This window comes from Cydia amplana, chromosome 1, assembly GCF_948474715.1.
Source record: "Cydia amplana chromosome 1, ilCydAmpl1.1, whole genome shotgun sequence".
In the NCBI taxonomy this organism is placed as follows: domain Eukaryota; kingdom Metazoa; phylum Arthropoda; class Insecta; order Lepidoptera; family Tortricidae; genus Cydia; species Cydia amplana.
This window is the reverse complement of record NC_086069.1, coordinates 28,385,989-28,405,846: the sequence shown is the minus strand read 5'-3', so window position 1 is coordinate 28,405,846 and position 19,858 is coordinate 28,385,989. Positions and strand designations below refer to the sequence as shown.

Sequence of the window (19,858 nt, the reverse complement as noted above, 5' to 3'; positions counted from 1 at the left end):
TAGACCGGGCCGTGTCCGGGCCGGAGCTTCCGGCGCTTACTTTATAACAGATGACAGGTGATCACGTGATGCTTTCCATATTTTCCATAAACGAAGCTCCGGAAGCTCCGGCCCGGACACGGCCCGGTCTAACGAGAAGACTGTCCGATAACAGAAGTCCGTCTACAAGCTCTGTCGTCGCTTTTAACTCATGCGTTAGGACCCTTAGGAGTTAGGACACACTCTACTTACAAAAGGTCGCTAGAGCAGAAGCTTAGAAGGAGTGAAATGAGTTCCATAGAACTTAAGTAGGTACGAAATATCATTTATTTTGACATTTCCCTAATACCGGTGCCCGGCATTTTAAGATAAAGATAAGATAAGATAAACAGATAAAGATAGTTTATTCAAGTAGGCATATTACAATGCGCTTATAAACGCCAAATAAAGCTGCACCGGCTCCAACCCTACACCACTGCCTCGAGAAGATTTAAATTGGAGGAGGGTATCCCAATATGGGACCGGCAACAAACCACCTTTTCCCACGGCATCCCATTCCCAAGTGTACAAACGCCAGGATAATGCTAGTAGGATGATGAGGACTCTTGGAATCCAGCGTACGTTGTTTTGGCTTCGTGCTGTCGTCCTTGGACTAATTTCCGTACTTGCGTGGGTAATTGCGCGGCATCACGATAGCTCTAGACCAGGTCGCGGTCGGAGCTCGCCCTTCTAGGGTTATCACACGTAACATTTTTTTCTGACACCGCAATTCGTGCATTTTATTTAATAAAATAATAAATAAATATTAGGGGATATCTTACACAGATCAATCTAGCCCCAAACTATAAGCAAAGCTTTTACTAAAGGTCTCTGGAAGAACCATTGCCCACTTGAGTAATAAATGCGTTTGAAACAATTGAAAGCTCACGAAAGCCACTCAACTTTTTTGACACTATGACATGTTTTTCTCTTGGGCCACTTTTTAACCGTTGTCTTACCTATGAACTTTTTACTAATCATGTATTTTTTGTGGTAGTCACTTTATATTATTGACATTATTGTACATCTACTAAACATGTAAGAAAAACGTTTTTCTAACTGACTATGTTACTTAAGAGTAGCCTGTCCACTGGCTGACTGGACAAAATAACAACAAGAAATTATTATCCAACCTTTATACAACATCCTAAAACTTAACAAAACAAGTTTAGTCCAATCATCGTACCTATATTTAAGGACAGTTATAACTCCGAAAGATACCTACTCATGACCTTTTATTCCTTTTTGTTTTAGTTATTCTGTTTGGTACCTATTTTTTCCGGAATGTGGTCAGCATTTAGAAAAGTCGGGTAATTTAATGAGCAAATGAATAACTGTTTTTTTTAACTATTTTTAATTTCCGGTAAAGTAACCCTCAGTGATAAAAACGTGACAATATGGAAACTAAAACACTTTGATCTCAATCCTCTTACACAATATCTAGATTAGATAAAGATTAGAAGATAAACTAATAGCAGTAGAAAAATACCCACACTATAATGAACAAGTTGTTTATTTGTTTAATTCGAGGCCTAGCTGGTAACCCTAGGTTCGCCTCGGTGCCCAGTCTTTGCGTACTTAGCAATAAGCTTATCGATTTTGTTGTTACCTGCTTTTGTAAGCTGCTCACGACTCCGAAGGCCGAATCAAAGCTTTTCGCTTACTTAATGTTGTTGTTGAAGATTACCTAGAGGTTAGGAGAGTTATATTTAGGTAACTGTGGACGTTGAGGTATATTAGAAGTATGCAAATCTGAACTTGATTTGATATAAATTATATATTACGAAATACGAACTTTACATTATTTCCGAATTTAAACTCGTGAGACAACGACAGCGCAAGACCACCCCAACCGGTTATCTCACTGCGCAGCTATGATGACCAATGCTCATGCACTGTTAGCACTTGAAAATGGAGACCTAGGCTCTCCGAAACATGTCACGCGAGTGACTTAAAATACGCCAGTTAAGTGTAAAATTAGCCTAATGTTTACGTGACTTTTTTGATGCGCATGAGACGCGCTGTGTTTTTTAACACATTTAGTGCCAGCGCTTGCTATGCGCTACGAGCGTAGCCGATAACATGGGAAAAACCATACGTAGCAAAAAGCGACTACGGATAGTCCACCCGCCTGGCGGGTTGCTGGCAGTGAATGCGTTAAGACACGTCGTTTTATCTGGCGCTCGTTGATATCTTTTCCACGTTTTTTTCTATTTGTTTATTTGCAATTCTAACTAAGTAGTTTGCGACACCCTTTCCTTTTTTTTAAGATCCTTCTTGATGAAGCTCATTTACTCGTTCGATGAAATTACTAAGAAGTTTTCAATACGATATTTGATATCAAGTTAATTACACTCCCCGGCGAGCCGAGGCGGTGTCCCATATTAATTGAGACGCCGTCGGCGGATATTATAGTTTCACGGAAATACCAGGTATCATTCGCAATTTGCAACGTTGACTAGCTTTAAGTTTATATTTACGCCACGAAATAGAAAATAATACTAATGTACAAAACTCCACACATTTAAGTGTAAACACACTCCGACCCCCACGTTGGGCGCCAATGTAACCGACTAACTGGAGGAAAATTAAAAGACAGGTTATTATGTTCAGCATCGGTTGTCAATTGTCAGCGTGCTGAAACAGGCCCCAGAAAATAGGCTCCCGTACCTATAACCATAAGTTATGGGTACTTAAATAAATCTCTCTCAAAAGCTACTTTTTAGGGTTCCGTAGTTTTCATAAAAATATACTTGCATACTTTAACTTTAATATATATATAAGTGTGACTAACTAATAAAAATAAATTGTGTTTAAGTGTAATTATTGTCCATTGGCCAGGTGATGCATCAACGATGAGTCGCCGCGCGCGGCCGTGACATGGGAGCGCAGGCATGGGCTGGCGCGCCGTGCACACGCCGCACATCGCCGCCGGCTTGCTGCTGCTGCTGCTCGCACACTTGCCAGGTGACACACACACACACACACACACACACACATCAACGATGAGTCGCCGCGCGCGGCCGTGACATGGGAGCGCAGGCGTGGGCTGGCGCGCCGTGCACACGCCGCACATCGCCGCCGGCTTGCTGCTGCTGCTGCTCGCACACTTGCCAGGTGACACACACACACACACACACACACACACACACACACACACACACACACACACACATCAACGATGAGTCGCCGCGTGCGGCCGTGACATGGGAGCGCAGGCGTGGGCTGGCGCGCCGTGCACACGCTGCACATCGCCACCGGCTTGCTGCTGCTGCTGCTCGCACACTTGCCAGGTGACACACACATTTCCGTATGATACGTTTTAAGGCGTTCAGTCATTTCGGCTCAACGTCTACTTAATTATAACGTGTGGTATAATTGTTGCAGTAACGTGCCACCAGGAACACCAGGATGCAGTGCACATCACCGCGATCCTGGGCGAGAGCGTCGTGTTCAACTGCCAGGTGGACTTCCCCGAGGATGTCCCCGTGCCGTACGTGTTGCAGTGGGAGAAGAAGGTAGGCGAAACGGTACGACGGTCACACTCCACTCTTACAATACAACGCTGCTCAATACTCGTGTGTGTTTCTGTTCAGTAGAAGACGGCTCGTCTCGCGGCCAGCAGAGTAAAGTATAGGGCACTGCGTGTCCGCCCGGTACGGCGCCGCGGCGCGGGGGCAGGGCGGGCCCCGCGCCCTCCCCCCGCGCGCGCCCGCGCAGCCTTTTGTGTAACCGCCTTCCGCATAATGCCTCGTTACCGCGATCGAACCACAGTGACAAAGGCCTTCAAAGCGAGTCCGAGAGAGCAGCAGACCCCCGTTAGAACGAACTCTACACTACACACTGAACATTTCTGATCATTATTTTATGTTGGGCGCACCACATTTCTCGGGTACGGCACGTCGCTTACACGGCCACACGGGGCACGCACCACTCCTCGCACTGGCGGCGGATCTGTCTGTCTCTCTTCCTGTGGCTGCGGGCTTGTCCCGCTCACTACCTTCCGCAATGTACCTAGTCAATCTGTACTAACGTTGTCTATCTGTACTGTACTGTAACCAGCGGCTAAGTAATTAAGTATAGCGCATAACACCCCCGCCGCATGATGTAGCTAGTTTTTATTTTTCTATATACTCTCAGCATGCAAACATGTAACACTGCCATTGTAATCTTAAGACATAGCGTACTTTTAAGCTGAAATAGTCGAATGATAGATGGATAATTCCAAAACCAGAAAAGACCTGAGTTGCCTTTGTACTCGCTTCTCCATATCAGCGTACTTGTGGAATGATGACAGAAGAAAGCTTTGTTGGATTTAAACGACAGCCAATCGTCGCTATATGTACTAACCATTCGGACATAAAGCATCAGATGCGTTATTTTCATCCCTGCATGTTTTGTAGCGTATTCACGGAGAAGTAGATAAACGTGTCTCATAACAGTACAGAAGATCTTGCCTAACTCTTTTGAACTCTTGGATTTGTACTGTGTTAATGTCTGCTGTTATGAGATATACAATATCTGATTCTGTTTTCCTGTTCGTGTAAATGTTGGGTCGTCGTGTTTGACGTGGTGTGTAGACAGAGTCGGATGTGTAGTGGAACGCTCAGCTGCGACCGCTTCCGAGTAGGTAGACGGCTAACACACTCGCATCGTTAGACGACAAACTGTCGCTTTTGTATAACTTGACTATCTTGACTAAGCAGTGCAACAACTTCTAATAGTTAAATAACCAACCATCTGCATAATCTCACACGTGCACATTCGGAATTCAACATCAGAAGTATATTTCTAGAAAGTTACTAAGCATTCGTAAAGTATGACAGCTGAAGAGAAAGAACGGCCAAGAAACCATACAGTTTCACTGTGCCTGTAGTATTGCCTATAGTATTTTTCACATAGCTTGGATATCTTACGGTGACTGAAACGAAAAATGTATTGAGCTATTTGAAAAATACTATTAGCTTCGAGGTGCCCACAATTCAAGTTGGTTGATCTTGAGAACCATGACAATCAGAGTCAGAGAGGCCATATAAATGCACGCCAGTAGTACTTATAATCTCACAGCGTAGCTGTTGCTCTGCTCAGTCCATTCTTCTGATACCAAATGGAATGTCGTATGCTTTTGTCGTGTAATGATGGTGAGTGTTCCCCTCGCGCCAGCTGTTTCCCGCGTTGACGCATTCCCGTGTGTGTAGGGACAAGACATCCCGATCTACATCTGGTACGAGAGCTACCCGACGCACAGCGGGGAAGGCTACGAGGGGCGAGTGTCGCGCGTGGCGGAGGACTCGCCCTACGGCGCGGCGAGCCTCAACCTCACCAACATTAGGGAGTCGGACCAGGTAACTGAGGACTTTGATCGAGTTCTTTTATCGGTGAGGAAGGGATATATTGGTTTTGTTTTAATGACAACTTGTGACGAAAAGAAATATCCTCTATCCGCCCAGAATTTTATAACTATATATTTCTTTTATCTTGCCACTTTGATTTGTGAGCTATATGCGGGGGACTAAAGGGTGTATACTCGTGAACAACTAATTTCGTAAATAAGTAGCAACTTCATTGAAATTCAAAAAACATAAATAAAAAGTTTAGCTAACGAACGTTGAACCTATCAAGTACGAAGCCGTAGGTGTACCAGCTATATTTATTTCATATATCTACATATATGACCTACGTAGATACCATCAGGAAAGGGCTGCAGTATCCACCTTATGCATAAAAAATTCCACGTAGGAGGGAAAGTCACTTTTTTCGCAACTTGTAAATATATTTTGTAAAGTTTGTCCAATAGGGTTGCCGCGTAATTTAACATTTTAAGGTGAACTTTCGTTAGCCATCCTCTTCTTCTGGCAAATTTCGTTACATAGCGTCTATCCACATACAACCATGTCTCAGGATTTCCAACGAGTTGTCAAAAAACAATGTAGAATCGCGCTCTAATTTCGTTTTATAACCCCTGCCACCTAACCACTACATGTTCACTTAGTATCATCCATGGCTATAAGAACCATGTAGTGCATATGTGTACGCACCCACCTGAAGTTGTTGTTATACCAGGGCTGGTACGAGTGTAAGGTGGTGTTCCTCAACCGGTCCCCGAACCAGCACAAAAATGGCACCTGGTTCCACCTCGACGTGCACGCGCCACCGCGCTTCTCCATCACACCGGAAGACATTATATACGTTAATTTAGGTACTGTCCTTATTCTTTAACTTTATCCGAAGGCCACGAAAAAAATATCGAATTAATTCGCTTAGGGTGCCTGTGCACTGAGTGGACGCTCGAGTGTGCGTACGGCGCCGCGTAAATTTCAAACAGATGCAAACGTGTGCAAGCTCAAATCCCTGTGGACGTTTGATGCCACTCTGACGCTCGCCTCAGCGGCCGCTGCGGCTCGCATGCGATTTTAGTTATATTGCGGACCATTGAGGTTGCAACAATTCAGCCGAGCGATCAAATACCGCAATGTAAATGAAACTCGCATGCGAGTTCTCGCACCGTGTAAATGAGCCCTTTCATTGGCAATTTCGATCGAATTTCACGAACGAAATTTTCGCAAATGTATCACGGCTGACGCAACGCAACCAGCGTCATCGTTAGGTGAATCCGTTTAGATTATTTTTTTCGTGGCCTGGGCATTTTTAGAGATATTTGTACTTGACGTCTGCTTACCCTCGCATAATGTATACTTCCATTCATTCATTCGTGTGTAGGCTCATCGCAGACATATAGTCGAAATATAAAATAAAATATCACAACTTATGTTCTTCTATAGATACTCGATACAGTCGCGCCTTAAACTTACCTAATATTTCTACGTCTAAGTACCCTGTGTTTCGAGTAAAATTTATTTTGTGAATGAACGTGCAGGGGACGCGATAATCCTGAACTGCCAGGCGGAGGGCACGCCCACGCCCGAGATCCTGTGGTACAAGGACGCGAACCCCGTGGAGCCGTCGGGCACGGTGGGCATCTTCAACGACGGCACCGAGCTGCGCATCAGCAACATCCGCCACGAGGACATCGGGGACTACACCTGCATCGCGAGGAACGGCGAGGGACAGGTTTCGCACACGGCGAGGGTCATCATTGCCGGCGGGGCGGTCATCACGGTCAGTACCGCTTCACATCACCACTAACCCATAACCCACTTGCTATAATAGCCACGTCAGCCACTGATGCTTAGGGAGCTACGTCCGGACGTATTCAGTAGCTAACGGAATTTTAAACTCGTCACTCCATTCTACTTTCCTAATCATCTGGTTTTAAGAGTTTTAACTATAGTTAAGTTAAATTTTACTTAAATTAGTAAAAAAAGTATTGATACCATTTTGGCTGTAAACCGAAATGTGTGATGTATCTTTTGGGTCACCATGTGGTGTATCAACGGTACTTTTACTTTTTAATCTTAAATGCGAGTACATGTGATAATGTGATAATAATTTGGTTCACCTACCATAAGGTTAATGGGTATTATTTACAAGTCACACAACTTTCTAAAACATTAATACAAATACAAATACAAATACAAATACAAATAATTTATTGAGAAAAGTATAGTACAGTGGTTGCTCTTAAAGACTAATAATTTATAAAGACAAGTGATTTACAAATACCTGAACTAGGATTCCCTGTGTTTCAGGCAGCAAAGGACAATATTAATTATTTATTACTTATTCACTTAATTATAAACTATAGGTATGGTACACAATATAAGTCTTATTACCTAAACAAAAAGTGGATTCTTAAGTTCCATTAAATATCAGAGTACAGTAGGTAATCATTTTACGACTATTAGTAAGTTCTCTGTATCATCGTACGTCATCTTATTGGTGTTAAGTAAAATTGCTTGCTGGACATTTTTGGTCAGGTACAGCATACTATTTTCTGCATCAGCAGAATTATAAACGGGGCCAAAGTCAATATTGCGTAAATCATCTCCAAGTTTGTTTATATTTAAACAGCGGCGAACATGATGTTTGCAGGTTTCCACGTCGCATGCTTTAGACTCTGATACAGAGAAACTAACTAGGTCAGAAAATATGCTATTGTTCATAGGTAGTTAAACTAATGAAAGTGAATGAAGTCCTATAGAAGTATGTGAAAAGTTAGCGCTCCTAGGCGCCTTCATAATCTATAGAGTTTAAATACCTTTTTTCGGCCATTTTTCTAGCTGGGCAGTCGGCTTCGCCTGTTTGGTGGTTGCATGGTTTCTTGTAGTACGAGCATGTTGCACATTTTGGTGCTTCGTCCTTTTTTGTGCATTCCTTAAATGAGTGACCCGCTTCGCCGCAGTGGCCGCAGATGTGAGTCTCCATTTTGCAGGTCTTCGCTGCATGATTGTAAAGCTGACATTTGAAACAGCGCGTAACCAAGGTGAAATCCCTAACAGGGCACGATGACCAATTCACAAAAACTCTGTCGTTTGTAATTAAGGCCTTGCGTATCGCTCCAGAAACTTCAATTATATAATTACAGGTCTCGGCGTCCTTTTTTCCGGATTTGTGACTGAGCTTAGTGGAAACCATAAATTTTTCGAGCGACCAATCTTGTAATTTATCGGCTAAGTTTTGATGGAATATGCACTTGAGGACTTCAGGTTCCTGCATGTCCGTGGGAACTCCAATGACTACAATTCTGGGCTTGCGTTTTTGTGGCTCGTCAACGGTGAGTCCAGAGGTCATAAGCTGCGCCGATTGCTTGAGTTTTATTACGTCTTCTTTTGAGTCAGTGCTTATCACTACACCGCCGTTTTTGATCTTGCGCAACCCTCTCACGTGCAACTTCATTTCTTCGGGCCGGATAATCTTTTGAACGAGAGATTTTGTCTCCTCACTCGATTTCAACTTGTCAACCGGATAGATTGCGACTGAGCTAATGTTAGACGGTTGAACGTACCTCGTTCCATTTTTCTTCAGGGCGTCGGCAAACGATACAGGTCCCGAAACTTGTCGGCTGGATTCCTCAATTGACTCCTTTAGTTCTTGGATGCGTTGTACGAGGTCCATTTTTTCCTGATGCGCTTGGCGAGACTGATATGCTTGGACTGCGTGGCTTTTTAGGGATTGGTATTCAATAGCCATTTGTGAGGCTAAGTGGCTCACGTTGCGACACAAGTTGTTAATTCTGATCTTCTGGTCAGTGTTAAGTTTACCTTCTGCAGATGTAGAGCATACGTCGTGGAGGTTCAGTTCGATCTTTTTCAGCCAGGTCTGGATGTCACTCGTAGGAAATACCTTCGGGGGCTCTTCTTCCTGCGGCATGTTTGCTGGTGCGGGCCCGGGCGGGCCGGGCTGCGGCGTGGGCGTTGAGGGCGGGCTGCGGCGTGTTAGTCCACTCCGATTAAATGGACTATTCTCCGACATTTTTCGCTTACACTTGTTTACTACACTTATACATTATACTGTAGCCGTAGGTCGGGGTAGATGACTAATGACCCAGATAATGCACGATTGGAAATGCAGACAATCACGAAATTATGCACGTGAATAATTAATTATTTTAATAAACACGTCCGATCTCATTGACGGCTCTTGAGAGAAAAAGACATTATACCTAATCGAGCTGTTCGGGTAAAACTAGCGCGTCCCACTAGCAGGTTGCTCGTAGACTTTTCTCCTTACCTGACTAAGTTGTTAATACCTCGGTACCTAGGCCGTTAATGGCAGGGTAGTAAGCAGGGTAATGAGCAGTGACATAGTGTAAACGTCATTGCCATCCTGCTTATACTCCTCCTCCTGTCGCTGCGAAGGCGATTTTTCGAGCGCCTTTGAGCAAGCGCTTCATACGGTAACTTAAGTAAATGTATATTTGTGAAAACGACAGTTAAAGAAAAGTGTATCTTCCAGATGCCACCAACGAACCAGACTAAGCTAGAAGGCGAGAAGGTGCAGTTCTCCTGCGAGGCCAAAGCCCTGCCCGGGAACGTGACAGTGAAGTGGTTCCGCGAGGGCGCGCCCGTGGCCGAGGTGGCGGCGCTCGAGACGCGCGTCACCATCCGGAGGGATGGCGCGCTAGTCATCAACCCCGTGGCGGCTGACGACTCCGGCCAGTACCTCTGCGAGGTGTCCAATGGGATTGGTGATCCGCAGAGCGCGTCCGCGTACCTCAACGTCGAATGTAAGTGTCTTCTCCCACCAGCTTCATCAGGAGCGCGTCATTAACCCTGTGGCGGGCTTCATCAACTCTGCGCACTTTAAGAGTCACACGAACCCGCCACCAAAAAGCCGCTCATGCTTAAATTACGTGAAACTTGGCATGAACATGAACATTTACGTAACATGAATGTGTAGCTATATGTCAAAAATGTTATGTAAAAGAGGATAGAGATGAAATTTTGTAATTAAAACTTGTACTCGCTCTAATTTCTCTCAACGACTCTCATACTATATTATGTTACTTCAATGTTCATATCAAAATGTCGTTTTACAATGAGAGCGTAACTACGTTTGTATGACGGCGGCTAGGTTCGTGTGACTGTTAATCTTTCTTCGTTTGGATCCTGCATAACAAACTAGAACCTGTAACCTAACAAAACATTAATTAAGTGCTTACGAGTATGTTATACCAAACTCGGGTAAGGGAAACATTCGCGTGTTATCATATGCTAAACATCCAAATCCTCTAGGTATACGAACTCGTACCGTCGAAAAACAAGATAGAGGACGTTAAATTTACTTAAAAGACTTAAACAAGACGTGTGTCAACTGATTTCTATGTCCGAGCGTTGACGTCAAGTATATAAGGCCCGGAGTATATTTACGACGCGCACGCAGTGCCGGATTTACCACTAGGCTGAGTAGGCTGAAGCCTAGGGCGGCCGATTTTAGGGGGCGGCAATTTTGGGTTAAAAAAAAGTATTTGTTTGCTTTCCAGATAGGGTCGTGCTGAAATATGCCGCTCCCCTATTTTTTTGTAAAATTTAAATAACAAGCATTATTTGTCGATTTTGCCGCCCTCTGTCATGTCAAGTCACTTTATATTGAGACAGACGTCTGTCTGTCAGAAAAAACCGTCTGGCCGTCTGGCTGGACGGACAACAAAGTGATCCTATATCCGTTTTTTCCTTTTAAAGTACGGAACCCTAAAAATGTACTATTTTCTATCAAATTGCGTTATTTTTACCGAAAAAATTTCGCGGCGGCGCACGGTTACAGTTAAGTAATATTAACCTTAACGCTTTGAAATAAGGGCTACGATGACGCGTTATATTGTATAACAGACCGTTTAAAAAGTTAAGAGGATATGGGAGCTGAGCCCCTTCTCAGATTTGAGAATTTTAGGGGAATATATCCGTCGCGCTAATGTGGGTAAATTAGTGCGATAAGGACAAACTGCAGCTTATAAGACGAAATCTCAAAAATCGACGTTCTGTAAGTACCTACCTACTCGACAATCCTCCTCCAAAACAACCAGTTTAAGATTTGGTTGTACCTAAATGTATAAATGTGTAAATATTAGTAGTTTATTCTCATTATGTAAATATGTAAAAATCTTGACTTGTAAAACAACAAATTTTACCAATAAATAAACAAATCAAACAATCCAGTCGTAAGGAAATTTTGAAATCTAAATGGCAATGAAATTATCTGTGTCGGACTGTTTTGCTTTTTGGGCTAATTCATATCAGTTTTGAATACCATTCTTGAATTTCAATTTTTCATCAAAGCGTCAAATCTCTTTCGTCTCATAAAAATTTCGATAAAATTAAATTTAACCAAATCTTCCCCAGCAACCATTTTGTATGGTGTGCGGCAGAGGTTAATGTAATTACTTCCATCTTGTCACAAGCCGGCTAGCGAGCTCAATGACTTACGTTATTAGGTCAACTGGGATCTAGTATTCTAGATCCAGTTAGCTTCCCGTTCGCTTCTGGGAAACTGTCCCGTGAGCTTAGCTGAGTTTATACCGTTTGTGAGTTATATCAAACAGTATTATCATGACCATTAGCAATGCATAATTATTTACCAACATAGGTATTTTACCAACGTATTTTGCGACTTGCGGCGCAAGATCCCATAACTACTTACTTGCAAGTCTTATATTAGACAAATCGACAGTTTGTCAAAAGTCGACATTTGACAATCCAGTAAGCCAGTTAATGGCCAGTTTTCACAAAATATTATGACGTCGTACAGCGCTATCTACATCAGCCGTCAAACCCGAAGGCACGATGTTTTCTTTGATGTTACATAATTATATTCTATCAATACTTTAAGACCTTGGGCCCGTTTCTCAAAAGCTTGTAACTTGTAATATTTACAAGCGGATGTCGCTTTTTGACAGCTTTTGTTAGAAAGGGACTTCCACTTGTACCTATTACAAGTTACAAGCTTTTGAGAAACGGGCCCAGTAACGGGTCCCTTTGACGCTACCTACTTATACCTAGCTGTTCTAACAAGTCATCCATTCCAGACCCCGCGAAGGTGACGTTCACGCCAACAGTCCAGTACCTGCCGTTCCGCCTGGCCGGCGTGGTGCAGTGCTACATCAAGGCCAACCCCCCCCTCCAATACGTGACGTGGACCAAGGACAAGCGCCTCCTGGAGCCCTACCAGACCAAGGACATCGTGATCATGAACAACGGCTCGCTGCTGTTCACGCGCGTCAACCAGAACCATCAGGGCAGATACACTTGCACGCCGTATAATGCGCAGGGCACGCAGGGGTCTTCAGGTACCTACGTACAGTTGGCTTCATATATATCGGAGCGGCCAAGGTGCTCATAAATATCTGAACACGCACTCTAACGCCTTGACTATAGAGGCGTGTTCAGATATTTGTGAGCACCTTGGCCGCCCCGATATAATGTGACTTTCGTATTTTATGTTTTTATGTATGGGTATCATTGCCTGAAATAAAAGATTTGATTGATTGATATATTTGATATATATTGAGAATATATTTGATGGCGATTGTACTTTCATGTCGATGTTTACAAAAGATTTTTTATAAAATTCCTACAATACTTAAATTGTTTTTATTTTCTATAAGTAATTGTGTTTTTGTTTTTACAGGACCGATGGAAGTACTAGTGCGGAAGCCACCGGCATTTACGGTCGAGCCAGAACCCTTGTACCAAAGAAAGGTGATTGTTTGTTTTGTGTTAGACCTAATTTAATGTTCTTCGTAGGTATCAAAAACAACAACTCCAAGAACAATATATGTACATAAATACCTAATGTTTTCCAGTTGCATATTCGTACGTTACGTATATTTAAATAGGTATGGGATAAAAAAATCTTGCCCTATTCTAGATTGGTCGAAATGATACGTAATTTTCTCAAAACACGGATGTCAATGTTAGGCGACACTACGAGAGCAAATTGCAGCTGTTACTCACTCCAGCTCACTCTTAATAGCCCTGAGACGCGCACTGTGCATGCCGCAAACGCGCCCACCGCCCGAGCCATCTCTCTAATAAATGATATACTCACCCAGGTCCCGGATGCCGACTTATTCGCCGACAGGTTAGGGAAATTTATCAAAGCCACCATGTCTGCTCTAAACGATACCGAACTTGGTAGTTAATATTAAATTGTTACCTTTGTTTAAGGCTATGCCGCTATTTGTATTTGATTTCATATCTGCTCTATATTTCTATTTGTTTTGTTTTCACTGTATTTGAGTTCTACTTCTTTGAATTTATAATTTGTTAATGTGTCATATCTTCTATTTTACCGTGTAAGCGAATTGGTAAACAACTGTAAGCTTATATGAGAGAAATAAATGGTATTGTATTGTATTGTATTATATTGTATTGTATTGTATTGTATTGTATTGTATTGTATTGTAATGATTGTGTCAGGTGGGTGAGAGTGTGGAGATGCACTGCGAGGCGCAGGAGGCGGAGGGCACGCAGCGGCCGACGGTGGCGTGGCGGCGGCGCGACGGCCTGCCGCTGCAGAAGTCGCGTGTGCGCGCTCTAGGAGGCAACATCACGATCGACACGTTGCGTCGGCAGGACTTCGGGATCTACCAGTGCGTCGCGGCTAACGAGGTGAGTGATGTTGTCAGTGAAGTGACAACATGTCGCTGCAGAAGTCGCGTGTGCGCGCTCTAGGAGGCAACATCACGATCGACACGTTGCGTCGGCAGGACTTCGGGATCTACCAGTGCGTCGCGGCTAACGAGGTGAGTGATGTTGTCAGTGAAGTGACAACATGTCGCTGCAGAAGTCGCGTGTGCGCGCTCTAGGAGGCAACATCACGATCGACACGTTGCGTCGGCAGGACTTCGGGATCTACCAGTGCGTCGCGGCTAACGAGGTGAGTGATGTTGTCAGTGAAGTGACAACATGTCGCTGCAGAAGTCGCGTGTGCGCGCTCTAGGAGGCAACATCACGATCGACACGTTGCGTCGGCAGGACTTCGGGATCTACCAGTGCGTCGCGGCTAACGAGGTGAGTGATGTTGTCAGTGAAGTGACAACATGTCGCTGCAGAAGTCGCGTGTGCGCGCTCTAGGAGGCAACATCACGATCGACACGTTGCGTCGGCAGGACTTCGGGATCTACCAGTGCGTCGCGGCTAACGAGGTGAGTGATGTTGTCAGTGAAGTGACAACATGTCGCTGCAGAAGTCGCGTGTGCGCGCTCTAGGAGGCAACATCACGATCGACACGTTGCGTCGGCAGGACTTCGGGATCTACCAGTGCGTCGCGGCTAACGAGGTGAGTGATGTTGTCAGTGAAGTGACAACATGTCGCTGCAGAAGTCGCGTGTGCGCGCTCTAGGAGGCAACATCACGATCGACACGTTGCGTCGGCAGGACTTCGGGATCTACCAGTGCGTCGCGGCTAACGAGGTGAGTGATGTTGTCAGTGAAGTGACAACATGTCGCTGCAGAAGTCGCGTGTGCGCGCTCTAGGAGGCAACATCACGATCGACACGTTGCGTCGGCAGGACTTCGGCATCTACCAGTGCGTCGCGGCTAACGAGGTGAGCTATGTTGTCAGTGAAGTGACAACATGTCGGTGCAGAAGTGACGAGTACGCGCTTTGGGAGGCAACATCACTATTGACACCCTGTGTCGGCAGGACTTCGACATCATTCGCGGCTAATGAGGTAAGGTGTTGTGAGATTGAGCTTTAGGCCGTGAAATGACGTTAGCGTTTGGTTTCGTTTTCTGCAATCGATTGTCTCCTAGGCTAGGCCCCATCATGGGCGCTAAGAATACCATCCACCCTCGACAGACTTTCGTCACCAGGACTTTCGCATCTAGAAATCCCTATTTCTGCCCCTGCATACTAGCAGCAATGACATTAAATTTTTCCGCGATTAAACTTTTTGTCTAGATATGCCGAGACAAATACAAGTCTTTGTATTTGGCTGCAAGCGGTATGGAAGATGGAATAGTGGTGGAAACCGGGAAACTATTTGGTTTTAAATCAGTCTGTTATTATTACTGGATTCGTTCGTTTTCAGGTGGCAACGATCACCGCGGACACGCAGCTAGTGATCGAGGGCACGCAGCCGCACGCGCCGTACAACGTGAGCGGCGCGGCCACGGAGTTCCAGGTGACGCTCCGCTGGCAGCCCGGGTACGCGGGCGGGCCCGACTACAAGCAGGACTACACCATCTGGCACCGCGAGGCCGGCTTCTCCGAGTGGACCAAGGTGCCCGTCACCCCGTCCGGAGCCACCACGGTCAGTTTCTTGGTACCCTTATGATTGTGATCCATATTGATCTACAAAAATGGGGAATACTAATCTATAGGTCGTTTTTTTAGCATTAGAAATAAGGTAAACAATCTTGATGTTTCTTTTAATTGAAAAACACATTTTAAAAATAAGTTACGGCAAATATGTAACAATTATGAATCTAATACGATCATTTATATTCTTCTGCTTTCATAAGTAATAGTTACTGATTTTTAGGGTTCCGTACCCAAAGGGTAAAAACGGGACCCTATTACTAAGACTCCGCTGTCCGTCCGTCCGTCCGTCCGTCCGTCTGTCACCAGGCTGTATCTCACGAACCGTGATAGCTAGACAGTTGAAATTTTCACAGATGATGTATCTCTGTTGCCGCTATAACAACAAATACTGAAAACAGACTAAAATAAAGATTTAAGTGGGGCTCCCATACAACAAACGTGATTTTTGACCGAAGTTAAGCAACGTCGGGCGGGGTCAGTACTTGGATAGGTGACCGTTATTTTGCTTGTTTTTTTTGCTTGTTCTGCTCTATTTTTTGTTGATGGTGCGGAACCCTCCGTGCGCGAGTCCGACTCGCACTTGGCCGGTTTTTTTTAGTACCCTTAAGATTGTGACCCATTGATCTACAAAAATGGGGAATACTAATCTAGACCAGGGATGTTGCGAATATCCGCATCCGCAACCGCGAAACTTCCGCATTATTTTCAACATCCGCATCCGCATAAAATCGATGCGGAGTTAATGCGGATGCGGATGTGGAACAGGTCGGTACGGGAACGTCTTAGCATCGGCGTAAGTGCTAGACTCCTAGGTAATTTAGTCATTAGCCAAAAAAAACTATTGGAAATGAGCAATCAAGCGTGAGTGAGACTTAATGTACGGAACACTCGAAACGCGAGTCCGACTCGCACTTGGCCGGTTTTTTGAAATAAAAATTACTAAAATGTAATATTTGACGATTTTTATGTATTTATCTTAACATCCGCATCCGCGGATGTCAAAAATCGGCATCCGCAACATCCCTGATTTAGACTAGAGATGCACCGGATATCCGGTTACTATCCGGTATCCGGCCTATCCGGCCGTTATTTTAGTATCCGGCCGGATACTGGATAGTGACCTACTATCCGGCCGGATACCGGATAGTAAAATTAACACATTTTGGGGTAAAAAATGGAATCTAAAAACAGCTGCATAATGCTAGAATAGAAATGAATAAGTACGTAACCAATGTCACACAATACACTTATTTGTATACACAAAAATACGCGCGCATACCTGTAACTATAAACGAACTTACTACGTAATGACACTAATGTCATGATAAAACTCGTTACGATCCTAGAAATGTGTCCGCGCGAACGTTCACTACGAAACAGGTCGAAACCTGCACGACACGCACCTGCAAAACTCAAAATATAGGTATAGTTCCGCCGGCCGAATATCCGGCGGCCGGATACCGGATATTCGGCCAGTGTCCAGGCCGGATATCCGGTATCCGGCCAAACAACTATCCGTTGCATCTCTAATCTAGACTACTGTTGTCCCAAATGATTGACTTAGCTGTCCTATTAAAAAGTACACGTACTCCTTTGTCTAAATTATTTGTATTTGTTCATGTAACTGCCAGTTTCAAAAAATTGGTCCGCATCCATTTCGTAATCTATCATAATAACTTGCTTGTTTATTGATTTAGGTAACAATAAACCGCCTACAACCGGGAACGACATACGAATTCCAAGTGAACAGCAAGAACACGATCGGAGAAGGAATGATGAGCAAGGCGATCACCATTCGGACCCTCGGTACGTACACTATTAACACGCGGTCGCCGTTGTGCATATGTGCATTTACTGGGGCCCGTTTCTCAAAAGCTTGTAACTTATAATATAATACAAGCGGATGTCACTTTTTGACAGCTTTTGTTAGTAAGGGACCGCCACTTGTATTACAAGTTACAAACTTTTGAGCAACGGCCCCCAGAGCCTGGTTCATAGACTTACAAGTTGTATTACAAAGTCGAAATGGGAATACTGGTGAAATTATCGAAGATTGGGAGGCCATAGTGGCGCATGTTGAACGATTCGTATCAAAATTACCTACGCACTAAATACGAGTAACATATTGGACAATTGTAACAATATAATGTGGGCTGCAATGGTCTCCCAGCTTAACATTGTAGTTGATTGCTAAATAAATTAAAGCTTGTATTTCTGTAAACACGGTTCGAGGTTCAAACATTGATTTCGATACGCAATTTAAGCCTTTTGACCGCCAAATACGTCAATAGACGCGCGCGGCTACAGCCAAATATCAACCTTCGTGCTTTACAACAAAGTCCACTATAGGCGTGGCGTTTCAACCCCTCTAGCGTAATCGACATCTCTGTTCATAAACTTAAGGTGGAAGGAAAGTTGTTAGTGTTGTTGAAGAGTGTTCCAGACAGTGTTGGCCGAAACGTTAATGCAATTGAAAATGTTGGCCATTAACCATTATAAATTGAACCTTAAACCGTAACGGACGATTACAGTTTACGGTTCAATTTATAATGGTTAATGGCCAACATTTTCAATTGCATTAACCCTTAAATGCATAGTGATGCATTTATACACACAACATAAACATCAAATGTTATGCATTATTAAACAAATTCTATTTGTTCTTGTATATTATTTCAATAGTAAAACTAATAAACTTTCCGAATTATTACATAAATTTACGCAGCATTTTAATTTATAAAAATTACATTTGTTTATAGACGAAATGTCGGAAAACCTACAAAAACCTGGAAGTTGATGATTTTTAGTATGTGATTTTGGGCAGATTTTTCGGGGTTTGTAATTATTTTATATTTACAAACTTTATCATAGGTATATCACAAATAGTGTACCTTTCTAATGATAGTAAAAAATTTCATATATTTATTACTGAAAATTACATATTTACATAAATATGATTTAGCCAATTCAACTTCTATCACTGATTACGCAATGAAAATCGAAGTTATATTTTTTTTACTATTTTTCCTAGAATCGGCAAACAATTATGTGATACATATATTAATTTCGGGCAAAAAGAAAAAGTCATGCATTTAAGGGTTAACGTTTCGGCCAACACTGGTTCCAGATGGGTTAGAGGTGTGTTGGTTGTAGATGTGGGCGCCAAGCCGAAGCCGGCGCCCACGCCGGCCGGCCCGCCCGACGAGAAGGTGTTCCCCACTGCACCCGAGGCTACCGGTACTCACGCACGCATGCGCATACGGTGGACTGTTTACCTAGTTAAGGCTTGGAGGATACAACTAAACGGAGTAGCCATTAACAGGCTTTCCCCTCTGTCGAAAATAGGCGGCCAACGGTCATACACAATGTATGGACTGACGTTTATCTGACATGGCTATTTTTACGTTACGCATACATTTGACGTTCCCCTCCCCCGCAAAAATCGGCAGACTGTTTTGTACAGAAAATTACAGACATGGCGTCTCCGTTTGATTATATCCTCCAAGAGTTAAGGCCTTAACAACTACCATTTCATTTATAAAATTTTGTAATGCGGTGGTGGCCGAGTGGATATGACGCCCGACTTTCAATCCGGAGGTCGCGGGTTCAAATCCTGACTCGTACCAATGAGTTTTTCGGAACTTATGTACGAAATATCATTTGATATTTACCACAAAAAAACCAAAAAAAAAAAAATCAAAGGTGTATGTGAAGTCCCCAATCCGCATTGGGCTAGCGTGGGGACTATAGCCCAAGCCCTCTCGCGCAGGAGAGGAGGCCTGTGCCCAGCAGTGGGACGTATATAAAGGCTGAATTATTATTATTTTGTAATGAAAGCTATAATGTACCTACATGGCAGTTTTTTTGTTATACAATGACAGTTTAATCGGGGATCTGAAAAGTTAAGGCCTTAATTGCATTTTGTATGTATACCTACTTGCACGCTACTAACACACTGTAGACGGTACATGGTGTCTTTAACATACGAATAAATCTACATTTTTTTGTCAATTAAAATGATATGAAAAATATCGTGCCTTTTAGGCAGAATCATTCCCTAAAGCCAACGACTTCATTTGACGTCCAGTAATTTCCTTATTTTTTATACCTACCTTTAACAACTTTACATAAATTACTAGCTTATTATTTTACTTTTAGATGGTACTCGAATATTTCG

The 19,858-nt window shown here is 43.6% G+C and overlaps 2 protein-coding genes across 2 annotated transcripts in view; one reads left to right on the top strand and one right to left on the bottom strand.

The window, feature by feature from the left end:
- The window catches only part of LOC134652395 (protein turtle), a 108,833-nt gene that overhangs the window by 84,095 nt on the left and 4,880 nt on the right, over nucleotides 1-19,858 (top strand). The window contains exons 3-14 of the mRNA XM_063507576.1: nucleotides 2,860-2,985; nucleotides 3,406-3,548; nucleotides 5,217-5,363; nucleotides 6,082-6,217; nucleotides 6,896-7,137; nucleotides 9,874-10,144; nucleotides 12,440-12,700; nucleotides 13,042-13,112; nucleotides 13,833-14,024; nucleotides 15,449-15,670; nucleotides 17,379-17,487; nucleotides 18,835-18,918. Of these exons, the coding sequence (XP_063363646.1) occupies nucleotides 2,913-2,985; nucleotides 3,406-3,548; nucleotides 5,217-5,363; nucleotides 6,082-6,217; nucleotides 6,896-7,137; nucleotides 9,874-10,144; nucleotides 12,440-12,700; nucleotides 13,042-13,112; nucleotides 13,833-14,024; nucleotides 15,449-15,670; nucleotides 17,379-17,487; nucleotides 18,835-18,918 (1,951 nt within the window). The 5' untranslated portion in view covers nucleotides 2,860-2,912. The remainder of the gene's footprint in view (nucleotides 1-2,859; nucleotides 2,986-3,405; nucleotides 3,549-5,216; nucleotides 5,364-6,081; nucleotides 6,218-6,895; nucleotides 7,138-9,873; nucleotides 10,145-12,439; nucleotides 12,701-13,041; nucleotides 13,113-13,832; nucleotides 14,025-15,448; nucleotides 15,671-17,378; nucleotides 17,488-18,834; nucleotides 18,919-19,858) is intronic.
- LOC134652307 (uncharacterized) lies at nucleotides 8,132-9,421 on the bottom strand. The gene has a single exon (XM_063507481.1). It carries the CDS (start codon nucleotides 9,388-9,390, stop codon nucleotides 8,143-8,145), a length of 1,248 nt encoding a protein of 415 aa, XP_063363551.1. The 5' UTR covers nucleotides 9,391-9,421; the 3' UTR covers nucleotides 8,132-8,142.